Below are 12,846 nucleotides of genomic sequence, written 5' to 3' on the forward strand. Positions count from 1 at the left end.
TGTTGCTACCATGCTGTGTTGTCATGTTGTGTTGCTACCATGCTGTGTTGTCATGTTGTGTTGCTACCATGTTGTGTTGTCATGTGTTGCTACCATGCTGTGTTGTCATGTGTTGCTACCATGCTGTGTTGTCATGTTGTGTTGCTACCATGCTGTGTTGTCATGTTGTGTTGCTACCATGTTGTGTTGTCATGTTGTGTTGCTACCATGTTGTGTTGTCATGTTGTGTTGCTACCATGCTGTGTTGTCATGTTGTGTTGCTACCCTGCTGTGTTGTCATGTTGTGTTGCTACCATGTTTAGTTGTCATGTTGTGTTGCTACCATGCTTTGTTGTCATGTTGTGTTGCTACCATGCTGTGTTGTCATGTTGTGTTGTCATGTTGTGTTGCTACCATGTTGTGTTGTCATGTGTTGCTACCATAATGTGTTGTCATGTTGTGTTGTCATGTTGTGTTGTCATGTTGTGTTGTCATGTTGTGTTGTCATGTTGTGTTGCTACCATGTTGTGTTGTCATGTTGTGTTGCTACCATGTTGTGTTGTCATGTTGTGTTGCTGCCATGCTGTGTTGTCATATTGTGTTGCTACCATGCTGTGTTGTCATGTTGTGTTGCTACCATGCTGTGTTGTCATGTTGTGTTGCTACCATGCTGTGTTGTCATGTTGTGTTGCTACCATGCTGTGTTGTCATGTTGTGTTGCTACCATGTTGTGTTGTCATGTTGTGTTGCTACCATGCTGTGTTGTCATGTTGTGTTGCTACCATGTTGTGTTGTCATGTTGTGTTGCCATGTTGTGTTGCTACCATGTTGTGTTGTCATGTTGCTACCATGCTGTGTTGTCATGTTGTGTTGCTACCATGCTGTGTTGTCATGTTGTGTTGCTACCATGCTGTGTTGTCATGTTGTGTTGCTACCATGCTGTGTTGTCATGTTGTGTTGCTACCATGCTGTGTTGTCATGTTGTGTTGTCATGTTGTGTTGCTACCATGCTGTGTTGCATGTTGTGTTCCTACAATGCTATGTTGTCATGTTGTGTTGCTACCATGCTGTGTTGTCATGTTGTGTTGCTACCATGCTGTGTTGTCATGTTGTGTTGCTACCATGCTGTGTTGTCATGTTGTGTTGTCATGTTGTGTTGCTACCATGCTGTGTTGTCATGTTGTGTTGTCATGTTGTGTTGTCATGTTCTGTTGTCATGTTGTGTTGCTACCATGTTGTGTTGTCATGTTGTGTTGCTACCATGTTGTGTTGTCATGTTGTGTTGCTACCATGTTGTGTTGTCATGTTGTGTTGCTACCATGCTGTGTTGTCATGTGTTGCTACCATGCTGTGTTGTCATGTTGTGTTGTCATGTTGTGCTGCTACCATGTTGTGTTGCTACTATGTTGTGTTGTCATGTTGTATTGTCATGTTGTGTTGTCATGTTGTGTTGCTACCATGCTGTGTTGTCATGTTGTGTTGTCATGTTGTGTTGCTACCATGTTGTGTTGCTACCATGTTGTGTTGTCATGTTGTATTGTCATGTTGTGTTGTCATGTTGTGTTGCTACCATGCTGTGTTGTCATGTTGTGTTGTCATGTTGTGTTGTCATGTTGTGTTGCTACCATGTTGTGTTGTCATGTGTTGCTGCCTTGCTATGTTGTTGTCTTTAGGTCTCTCTTCATGTCGTGATGTGTGTTTTGTCCTATATTTATGTTATTTATTTTTAAACATTTAATCCAGGCCCCCGTCCCCGCAGGAGGCCTTTTTGCCTTTTTGGTAGGCTGTCATTTTAAATAAGAATTTGTTCTTAACTGACTTGTCTAGTTAAATAAAGGTTACATAAAAATAAGAACGAGAGAGAGAGAGAGAGAAAAAAAAGGGTGTTAAGTGGTTGCCGGGTGTTAAGTGGTTGCCGGGTGTTAAGTGGTTGCCGGGTGTTAACACCTTCCAACCACTTCCTTAACACTTACATAAAGAGTTATATTCAACATGCTACAGGTGACCAACACTCTCCCCATCTCTTACCCCTCAGGCATAGACTTCTGAGTCCTCCAGTGCTGTGAGGTGTCAGTGGAGCAGGAGAGGTTGGAGGGGGAAGATCGGTTGTGAGGAGAACGGCCCAGAGCCAGAGAGGAGGTTACGGCATAGTTCTCACTGCCCGGAGACATTCTGGAGGGGGGTTACCAGAGAAGAAGAAGCACTACGTTAATCAATTAGGAGATACAGAGAGAAGACATTAATCCTCTCAACCTTGTCCCTCTTCCCAAATTCAAACTAACTTTATTGACATCAAGGGAGCAATCTAAGGTTGACAAAGCAGCAATATTTTATTTGCCGGAAATCACAAGTCCACACACTCATCCTCCTCTCCCCTCCCTTCTCCCTCCCTCCCCTACTTTTCTCCTCTCCTCTCCCCCTCCCTCTCTCCCCTCCTTCCTCTCCCTCTCCCCTCCCTCCCCTCCCCTTCTCCTCTCCCTCCCTCCCTGCCCTTCTTCTCTCCCCTCACTCCCTCCCTCCCCTTCTCCTGTCCCCTCCCCTTCTCCTGTCCCCTCCCTCCCTCCCCTTCTCCTCTCCCCTCCCCTTCTCCTGTCCCCTCCCTCCCTCCCCTTCCCTCCCTCCCCTTCTCCTCTCCCCCCCTCCCCTTACTCCCTCCCTCCCCTTCTCCTCTCCCCTCACTCCCTCCCTCCCTCCCTCCCCTCACTCCCTCCCTCCCTCCCTCCCCTCACTCCCTCCCTCCCTCACTCCCTTCCTCACTCCCTCACTCCCCTCACTCCCCTCACTCCCTCACTCCCTCCCTCCCTCCTCTCCTCTCCCTCCTGTCCCCTCCCTCCCTCCCCTTCTCCTGTCCCCTCCCTCCCTCCCCCTTCTCCTCTCCTCTCCCCTCCCTCCCCTTCTCCTGTCCCCTCCCTCCCTCCCCTTTCTCCTCTCCTCTCCCCTCCCTCCCTCCCTCCCCTTCTCCTCTCCCATCCCTCCCTTTCTCCTCTCCCCTACCTCTTGGTATCAGCGGCCGTCCATCACTACTAACACTGCGTGGTTATAGCAGCGGTTTCTCTCTGGGCGTTCAGCAGACAGAGTCTTCCCCCCAGAGCTCCCCAGGCTGACGGCCCGGTTGGGGGTGTGCGGCTGGGGGGAGGCCGTCAGGGACTGCTGGGGACTACTGGAGGTTCTCTGCCACTTGTTGTCTTTGCTGCGGAACGGGAACTTGTAGTCAAATGAACCACTCTCACCACTCCCCTTGTACTCAACCACTGGCATACGGTAGAGCTCAGAGCAACCTCTGTAGAGAGAGAGGGATAGGGAGCGAGAGGGAGAGAGAGAGGGAGAGAGAGGAAGAGAGAGGGAGAGAGAGAGAAGGAGAGGGAGAGATGACGAGAGGGAGGGAGATAGGGAGAGGATGAGAGGAAGGGAGAGGAGAGGAAGACAGGAAGAAAGAGGGGGAGACAGGAAGAAAGAGGGGGAGGACAGGAAGAAAGAGGGAGAGGACGAGAGAGGGAGAGGATGAGAGGAAGAGAGGGAGAGAGAGAGGGAGAGGATGAGAGGGAGAGGAAGAGAGCGTTGGGGGAGGAAGAGAGCATGGGGGAGGAAGAGAGCGTGGGGGAGGAAGAGAGCGTGGGGGAGGAAGAGAGCGTGGGGGAGGAAGAGAGGGTGGGGGAGGAAGAGAGGGTGGGGGAGGAAGAGAGGGTGGGGGAGGAAGAGAGGGAGGCAGAGAAAGCGAGGGAGGGAGGGAAAGAGAGGGAGGGAGAGGAAGCGAGAGAAAGAGAGGGAGGGAGAGGAAGCGAGAGGGGCAGAGGAAGAGAGGAGGGAGGACGAGAGGGAGAGAGAGGAAAAGAGAGGGGGTTAGAAGCACAGGTAAGTCTACACACACACACACACACACACACACGACTGACATGATGATGACCTCATAATCACCAGTCTGACTGACATCACACACGCCAACCCCAAACACACACACACACCTGCGTGGGGTAGCGTCTTCGTGTGGCGGGATGATGACTACCCTGACGGTGACCGACGTCCTCAGCAAGTCTATCATCTGTTCGTGGGTCAGTGTCGCCACGGCAACCTTGACAGAATATTTCATTTTAAAAAGGTTGTATGGCATACCAATATACTGTATGGTATCAATAGATGCAAATCATTTGATACAATTTCAGAGTAATTAAAATAAACACAAGAATTATCCACACATTGAAATCTACAAGTTTAAAGGAAATGACGAACCTTGCAGATTTCGACCAATCGGCTGCCCTGCCTCAGCCCCGCCTGCCAGGCGTACCCGTATGACTCCACCTCTGCCACGATGCCCTCGTAGTTGACATGGAAACCCAGCTGGCCCAGCCCGTTACGACGTAGTGTCATCTCAGACGTCTCACAACCCTTAGTCAGGTACTGGTGGGGAGCGAGGGAGGGGCCGAGGGAGGGGGGGAGCGAGGGAGGGGTCGAGGGAGGGGGTGAGCGAGGCAGGAGCCGAGGGAGGGGGGGAGCGAGGGAGGGGTCGAGGGAGGGGGGATTGAGGGAGGGAAGATCGAGGGAGGGGGGATCGAGGGAGGGAAGATCGAGGGAGGGGGGATCGAGGGAGGGGGGATCGAGGGAGGGGCCGAGGGAGGGGGGAGCGAGGGAGGGAAGATCGAGGGAGTGGGGATCGAGGGAGGGGGGAGCGAGGGAGGGATGATCGAGGGAGGGGGGATCGAGGGAGGGGGGAGCGAGGGAGGGATGATCGAGGGAGGGATGATCGAGGGAGGGATGATCGAGGGAGGGATGATCGAGGGAGGTGGGATCGAGGGAGGTGGGATCGAGGGAGGGATGATCGAGGGAGGGATGATCGAGGGAGGGATGATCGAGGGAGGTGGGATCGAGGGAGGGAAGATCGAGGGAGGGATGATCGAGGGAGGGATGATCGAGGGAGGGATGATCGAGGGAGGTGGGATCGAGGGAGGGAAGATCGAGGGAGGGGGGATCGAGGGAGGGGGGAGCGAGGGAGGGATGATCGAGGGAGGGATGATCGAGGGAGGGATGATCGAGGGAGGGATGATCGAGGGAGGGGGGATCGAGGGAGGGGGGAGCGAGGGAGGGATGATCGAGGGAGGGATGATCGAGGGAGGATGATCGAGGGAGGGATGATCGAGGGAGGTGGGATCGAGGGAGGTGGGATCGAGGGAGGGATGATCGAGGGAGGGATGATCGAGGGAGGGATGATCGAGGGAGGTGGGATCGAGGGAGGTGGGATCGAGGGAGGGATGATCGAGGGAGGGATGATCGAGGGAGGTGGGATCGAGGGAGGGATGATCGAGGGAGGTGGGATCGAGGGAGGTGGGATCGAGGGAGGGAAGATCGAGGGAGGGTGAGGTAGGGAGGGGAAGGGAGAGGAGAGAGTGATAGTTTTTATTTATCTTAGTTGTTATTACCCACACACACTATAGTGACACTCCAACACACAATATACTCTCACAAACACACACATAATGACACATAAAGACACACTTTCACTCTTCACATAAGCTGCTGCTACTCTGTTTATTGTCTATCCTGATTGACTAGTCACTTTTTACCCCTACCTACATGTACATATTACCACAATTCAATTAAATACTTGTACTTCTGCACATTGACTCGGTATTGGTACTCCTCGTACAAAGCCTGGATATTGTTATTTTTTTGTGTTAATATTTCTGGCCACTTTTTATTTATTTAATTAATCCTTTTTTAAAAACTATGCATTGTTGGTTAAGGGCTTGTAAGTAATCATTCCAGGGTAAAGTCAACACCTGGTTGGATTCGGCTCCTGTGACTAACAGAATTTGATTTGGTGATTCAAGACTTGTCCGTTAGTATCGGCATGCATAGCAGAAGGTCTTCAGACAGGTCACTAACAGGGGGTGCAGTAGAAATGGAGTGTGTGTGTGTGTGTGTGGTTTTCTTTAGTCGGGACAGGAATAAGGGCTCTTAAGCTAAAGAGGAAATGGCACTATAAATACAGCTAGCTAAGGGCCCCCGTGACAGACGACTGGCCACACACAACGTTATGTTATTCTATGGTGACCTAAAATTAATTTCCTTTGAAAATCCTATTTTTTTTTTCTTTTCTCCCTCTCCCTCCTCCTCCTCTCTCTCCCTCTCTCTCCCTCTCTCTCCCTCTCTCTCCCTCTCTCTCTCTCCCTCTCTCTCCCCCTCTCTCTCTCCCTCCTCTCTCTCTCTCTCTCCTCCCTCTCTCTCTCTCCTCTCTCTTCCCTCTCTCTCTCCCTCTCTCTCTCCCTCTCTCTCCCCTCTCTCTCTCCCTCCTCTCCCCTCCTCTCTCCCTCTCTCTCTCTCCCCTCTCTCTCTCCCTCTCTCTCTCTCCCTCTCTCTCTCCCTCTCTCTCTCTCTCTCCTCTCTCCTCTCCCTCTCTCTCTCCTCTCCCTCTCTCTCCCCTCTCTCTCTCCTCTCTCTCTCTCATGAATAAGTTATTCAGTAGACATACCTAGCTGCTTTGAAAAGACTCTTTGGGCTGAGGTGGACAGGGACTGTTTCGAGGCGGACAGGGACTGTTTCGAGGCGGACAGGGACTGTTTCGAGGCGGACAGGGACTGTTTCGAGGCGGACAGGGACTCTTTTGAGGCGGACAGGGACTCTTTCGAGGCGGACAGGGACTGTTTCGAGGCGGACAGGGACTGTTTCGAGGCGGACAGGGCTGTTTCGAGGCGGACAGGGACTGTTTCGAGGCAGATAGGGACTGTTTCGAGGCGGACAGGGACTGTTTCGAGGCGGACAGGGACTGTTTCGAGGCGGACAGGGACTGTTTCGAGGCGGACAGGGACTGTTTCGAGGCGGACAGGGACTGTTTCGAGGCGGACAGGGACTGTTTCGAGGCGGACAGGGACTGTTTCGAGGCGGATAGGGAGTACATAGTGGTTCTAAATACTTTCTGCAGTCTGTGTGTTCGACCACTTGCAGGAAGACGAGAGGTGAGTGTGTCTCCTTCCACCTGCTCCCTCACACAAAGTTGGCAGCACTGACTGAACATCAACATATTCATCAGAAAAAAGCAGATACACTCTATTGAACATTGTGTCTGAAAGCCCTGCGAAAGCCCTGTGAACGCCCTGAGAAAGCGCTGCGAACGCCCTGTGAACGCCCTGTGAACGCCCTGTGAACGCCCTGTGAAAGCCCTGTGAAAGCCTGCGAAAGCCCTGTGAACGCTTGGTAGGGGTGTGTGTGGATGTGTGTGGTGTGTGGATGTGTGGTGTGTGTGTGTGTGTGTGTGTGTGTGTGTGTGTGTGTGTGTGTAGGGGTGTGTGTGGATGTGTTGTGGTGTGTGTGTGTGTGTGTAGGGGTGTGTGTGGATGTGTGTGTGTGTGTGTGGTGTGTGTGTGTGTGTGTGTGTAGGGGTGTGTGTGTGTGTGTAGGTGTGTATCACACCATTTTGAGTGGGTTGGAGGAAACGGAAGAAGTCTTTCAGAACCAGCTGATGATGCTGATTACATAACAACATGTTTTACCTCGCTCGTTGCCATGGTAACAGTTTAGAACCATCACCCGAGGCAATTATAACCAAGTAGGCATCCCAAATAGCACACTATTCCATATATAGGGCACTACTTTGACCAGGACACATAGGGCTCTGTCTAAAGTAGTGCACTACATAGGGAATAGGGCTCTGGTCTATAGTAGTGCACTACATAGGGAATAGGGCTTGGTCTAAAGTAGTGCACTATATAGGGAATAGGGTTCTGGTCTATAGTAGTGCACTATATAGGGAATAGGGCTCTGGTCTATAGTAGTGCACTACATAGGGAATAGGGCTCTGGTCTAAAGTAGTGCACTATATAGGGAATAGGGTTCTGGTCTATAGTAGTGCACTACATAGGGAATAGGACTCTGGTCTATAGTAGTGCACTATATAGGGATAGGACTCTGGTCTATAGTAGTGCACTATATAGGGAATAGGACTCTGGTCTATAGTAGTGCACTATATAGGGAATAGGGCTCTGGTCTATAGTAGTGCACTATATAGGGAATAGGACTCTGGTCTATAGTAGTGCACTATATAGGGAATAGGGCTCTGGTCTATAGTAGTGCACAATATAGGGAATAGGGTGCTATAGGGCTCTGGTCTATAGTAGTGCACTATATAGGGAATAGGGCTCCATTTGGGATATAACTCCAGTCTGCCAGAGCTTTTAATGACCCTTCACTAGATAAGTAGTCATAAAATCACATCATCGGTACGCAGACTAGACCACAACAACTTCTGACTGAAACTATAGAAGACACTGGAATGTAGTGTGTGTGTGTGTGTGCCCGTGTGTCCTCACCTCCAGTCGTTTCACCACCTCTCTGAAATCCTCTGTGTTGTTACTGACAGACCTCAGAGACACACTCTCCCCTCTCTCATAGAAGATCCTCATGGAGGCGGGGCTCCCAAGCGTCCAGCCAATCACGTCCTTAGTAGCACAGTTAAACACTACGGCCTTGGCCTCTGATCCAATAGAATGAGGAAGTCGTTGGAGATAGCCAGTAGTGCTTCGAGCTCTCCTCCCGCCCCATGATCCTCGGCGTGGACCGCCCACGTGACGGCGCCGAGGCTCCGAAGCTCCGCCCCCGCGTACGGACGACTCTTCTCCTTCCTCTTGTGAGCCAATGAGATGAAGGGGAATTTCCCGGATGGGTCGATGGGGGTCGACGGGGGTGTGGCGCTCTGCCAGGTCTCTGAGGTACTCCTGACGTGTCCGTGTCGCCATGGCGCGAAACTTGTGAGATTGTGGGCGGCGTTCTCTGCGTTGATGATCTTGGCCAAGAGGAAGTCCCGGAACACGGAGGACTTTGGGAAGGACACGTCCTCTGGGATGGGAGGGCCGAAGGACGGGACGTCACGAGAACGAGGTGACCGCCACGCTAAGCAGGCGAAGAGAGAGAGAGACGATTACGGCATGAATGCACAAGATGGGTAAATACTGACACACTGCAAGGATATAATAAATTATAAATAACATTAATAAAATGTCAAACAAGGTCTCCCCATCCCTCCCCTCAACCCATCCCTCCCTCCCGCTCCCTCAACCCATCCCTCCCTCCCTCTCCCTCAACCACCCTCCCTCCCCCTCACTCAACCCATCCTCCCTCCTCCCCTCACTCAACCCATCCCTCCCTCCCTCCCCCTCACTCAACCATCCCTCCCTCCCCCTCACTCAACCAATCCCTCCCTCCCTCGCCCCGAACCCATCCCTCCCTCCCTCTCCCTCAAACCATCCCGCCCGCCCGCTCCCCTCAACCCATCCCTCCCCCCCTCACGAACCCATCCCTCCCCCCTTCTCACTCAACCCATCCCTCCCCCCTTCGCACCTCAACCCATCCCCCCTCCTTCTCACTCAACCCATCCCTCACACTTCTCACTCAACCCATCCCTCCCCCTTCTCACTCAACCCATCCCTCCCCCTCACTCAACCCATCCCTCCCCTCACTCAACCCATCCCTGCCTCACTCAACCCATCCCCCCGCTCCCTCAACCTCAACCCCATCCCTCCCTCCCTCCCTCCCGCTCACGAACCCATCCCTCCTCCCCCAACCCATCCCTCCCTCCCCCTCACTAAACCCAGCCGCCCTCCCTCTCCCCTCAACCCATCCCTCCCTCCCCTCCCCTCCAACCCAACCCATCCCTCCCGCCCTCTCCCTCAACCCATCCCTCCCTCCCCCTCACTCAACCCATCCCTCCCCCTTCTCACTCAACCCACCCCCCCTCTTCTCACTCAACCCATCCCTCCCTCCCTCTCCCTCAACCCATCCTCCCTCTCGCTCTCCTCAACCCATCCCTCCCTCCCCTTCACTCAACCCATCCCTCCCCCCTTCTCCACTCAAACCCATTCCTCCCCTCTTCTCACTCAAACCCATCCCTCCCCTCTTCTCACTCACCCATCCCTCCCCTCTTCTCACTCAACCCATCCCTCCCCTCTTCTCACTCAACCCATCCCGCCCCCTTCTCACTCAACCCATCCCTCCCCCTCACTCAACCCATCCCTCCCCCTCACTCAACCCATCCCTCCCCTCACTCAACCCATCCCTTCCCCTCACTCAACCCAGCCCTCCCTCCCCCAACCCTCCCCCTCACTCAACCATCCCTCGCCTCACTCAACCCAGCCCCCCTCTCTCCCCCCCCCTCACGCAACCCACCCGCCCTCTCCCTCAACCCAGCCTCCCGCCCACTCAAAACCCATCCCTCCTCTCCCTCTCACTCAACCCATCCCGCCCCTCTCACTCACTCAACCCATCCCTCCCTCTCACAACCCATCCCTCCCTCTCACTCAACCATCCCTCCCTCACACTCAACCCATCCCTCCCTCACACTCAACCCAGCCCGCCCTCACACTCAAACCCAGCTCCCCATCCCCATAACCCAGCCCCCCATCACTCAACCCATCCCGCCCTCTCACTCAACCCATCCCTCCCCCACACTCAACCCAGCCCGCCCCCACACTCAACCCATCCCTCCCTCACACTCAATCCAGCCCTCCCGCACACTCAACCCATCGCCCCATCCCTCTCCCCGCAACCCATCCCTCCCCCTCACTCAACCCATCCCTCCCTCTCCCCCTCAACCCAGCTCCCTCACACTCAACCCATCCCTCCCGCACACGCAACCCAGCCCGCCCTCACACTCAACCCATCTCCCCATCCCCACTTAACCCATCCCCCCCATCACTCAACCCATCCCTCCCTCTCACTCAACCCATCCCTCCCCCACACTCAACCCATCCCTCCCTCTCACTCAACCCATCCCTCCCTCTCACTCACTCAACCCATCCCTCCCTCTCACTCAACCCATCCCTCCCTCTCACTCAACCCATCCCTCCCTCACACTCAACCCATCCCTCCCTCACACTCAACCCATCCCTCCCTCACACTCAACCCATCTCCCCATCCCCACTTAACCCATCCCCCCCATCACTCAACCCATCCCTCCCTCTCACTCAACCCATCCCTCCCCCACACTCAACCCATCCCTCCCCCACACTCAACCCATCCCTCCCCCACACTCAACCCATCCCTCCCCCACACTCAACCCATCCCTCCCTCACACTCAACCCATCCCTCCCTCACACTCAACCCATCTCCCCATCCCTCTCCCCTCAACCCATCCCTCCCCCTCACTCAACCCATCCCTCCCTCCCCCTCACTCAACCCATCCCTCCCTCCCCCTCACTCAACCCATCCCTCCCTCCCCCTCACTCAAACCATCCCTCCCTCCCCCTCACTCAACCCATCCCTCCCTCCCCCTCACTCAACCCTCCCTCCCTCCCCCTCACTCAACCCATCCCTCCCTCCCCCTCACTCAACCCATCCCTCCCTCCCCCTCACTCAACCCATCCCTCCCTCTCCCCTCAACCCATCCATCCCTCCCTCCCTCTCCCCTCAACCCATCCCTCCCTCCCTCTCCCCTCAACCCATCCCTCCCTCCCTCTCCCCTCAACCCATCCCTCCCTCCCTCCCCCTCACTCAACCCATCCCTCCCCCCTTCTCACTCAACCCATCCCTCCCCTCTTCTCACTCAACCCATCCCTCCCCTCTTCTCACTCAACCCATCCCTCCCCCTTCTCACTCAACCCATCCCTCCCCCTTCTCACTCAACCCATCCCTCCCCCCTTCTCACTCAACCTATCCCTCCCCCTCACTCAACCCATCCCTCCCCCTCACTCAACCCATCCCTCCCTCCCCCTCAACCCCTCCACCTCACTCAACCCATCCCTCCGCCTCACTCAACCCATCCCTCCCTCCCTCCCCCTCACTCAACCCATCCCTCCCCCCTTCTCACTCAACCCATCCCTCCCCCTCACTCAACCCATCCCTCCCCCTCACTCAACCCATCCCTCCCCCTCACTCAACCCATCCCTTCCCCTCACTCAACCCATCCCTCCCTCCCCCTCAACCCCTCCCCCTCACTCAACCCATCCCTCCGCCTCACTCAACCCATCCCTCCCTCTCTCCCTCCCCCTCACTCAACCCATCCCTCCCTCTCCCTCAACCCATCCCTCCCTCCCACTCAACCCATCCCTCCCTCCCTCTCACTCAACCCATCCCTCCCTCTCACTCACTCAACCCATCCCTCCCTCTCACTCAACCCATCCCTCCCTCACACTCAACCCATCCCTCCCTCACACTCAACCCATCCCTCCCTCACACTCAACCCATCTCCCCATCCCCACTTAACCCATCCCCCCCATCACTCAACCCATCCCTCCCTCTCACTCAACCCATCCCTCCCCCACACTCAACCCATCCCTCCCCCACACTCAACCCATCCCTCCCTCACACTCAATCCATCCCTCCCTCACACTCAACCCATCTCCCCATCCCTCTCCCCTCAACCCATCCCTCCCCCTCACTCAACCCATCCCTCCCTCCCCCTCAACCCATCCCTCCCTCACACTCAACCCATCCCTCCCTCACACTCAACCCATCCCTCCCTCACACTCAACCCATCCCTCCCTCACACTCAACCCATCTCCCCATCCCCACTTAACCCATCCCCCCCTATCACTCAACCCATCCCTCCCTCTCACTCAACCCATCCCTCCCCCACACTCAACCCATCCCTCCCCCACACTCAACCCATCCCTCCCCCACACTCAACCCATCCCTCCCTCACACTCAACCCATCCCTCCCTCACACTCAACCCATCTCCCCATCCCTCTCCCCTCAACCCATCCCTCCCCCTCACTCAACCCATCCCTCCCTCCCCCTCACTCAACCCATCCCTCCCTCCCCCTCACTCAACCCATCCCTCCCTCCCCCTCACTCAAACCATCCCTCCCTCCCCCTCACTCAACCCATCCCTCCCTCCCCCTCACTCAACCCTCCCTCCCTCCCCCTCACTCAACCCATCCCTCCCT

General features: G+C 55.0%; 1 protein-coding gene across 1 annotated transcript in view; it reads right to left on the minus strand.

Annotated features, from left to right (window-relative positions):
* sipa1l1 (signal-induced proliferation-associated 1 like 1) overlaps positions 1-12,846 on the minus strand; it is a 234,241-nt gene that overhangs the window by 53,377 nt on the left and 168,018 nt on the right. Inside the window, 9 exon segments of the mRNA XM_036986820.1 lie at positions 2,008-2,163; positions 2,985-3,016; positions 3,019-3,259; positions 3,942-4,048; positions 4,207-4,374; positions 8,277-8,443; positions 8,446-8,647; positions 8,649-8,722; positions 8,725-8,856. Of these exon segments, the coding sequence (XP_036842715.1) occupies positions 2,008-2,163; positions 2,985-3,016; positions 3,019-3,259; positions 3,942-4,048; positions 4,207-4,374; positions 8,277-8,443; positions 8,446-8,647; positions 8,649-8,722; positions 8,725-8,856 (1,279 nt within the window).

The sequence above is a fragment of the Oncorhynchus mykiss genome, chromosome 8 (genome assembly GCF_013265735.2).
Source record: "Oncorhynchus mykiss isolate Arlee chromosome 8, USDA_OmykA_1.1, whole genome shotgun sequence".
In the NCBI taxonomy this organism is placed as follows: Eukaryota; Metazoa; Chordata; class Actinopteri; order Salmoniformes; family Salmonidae; genus Oncorhynchus; species Oncorhynchus mykiss.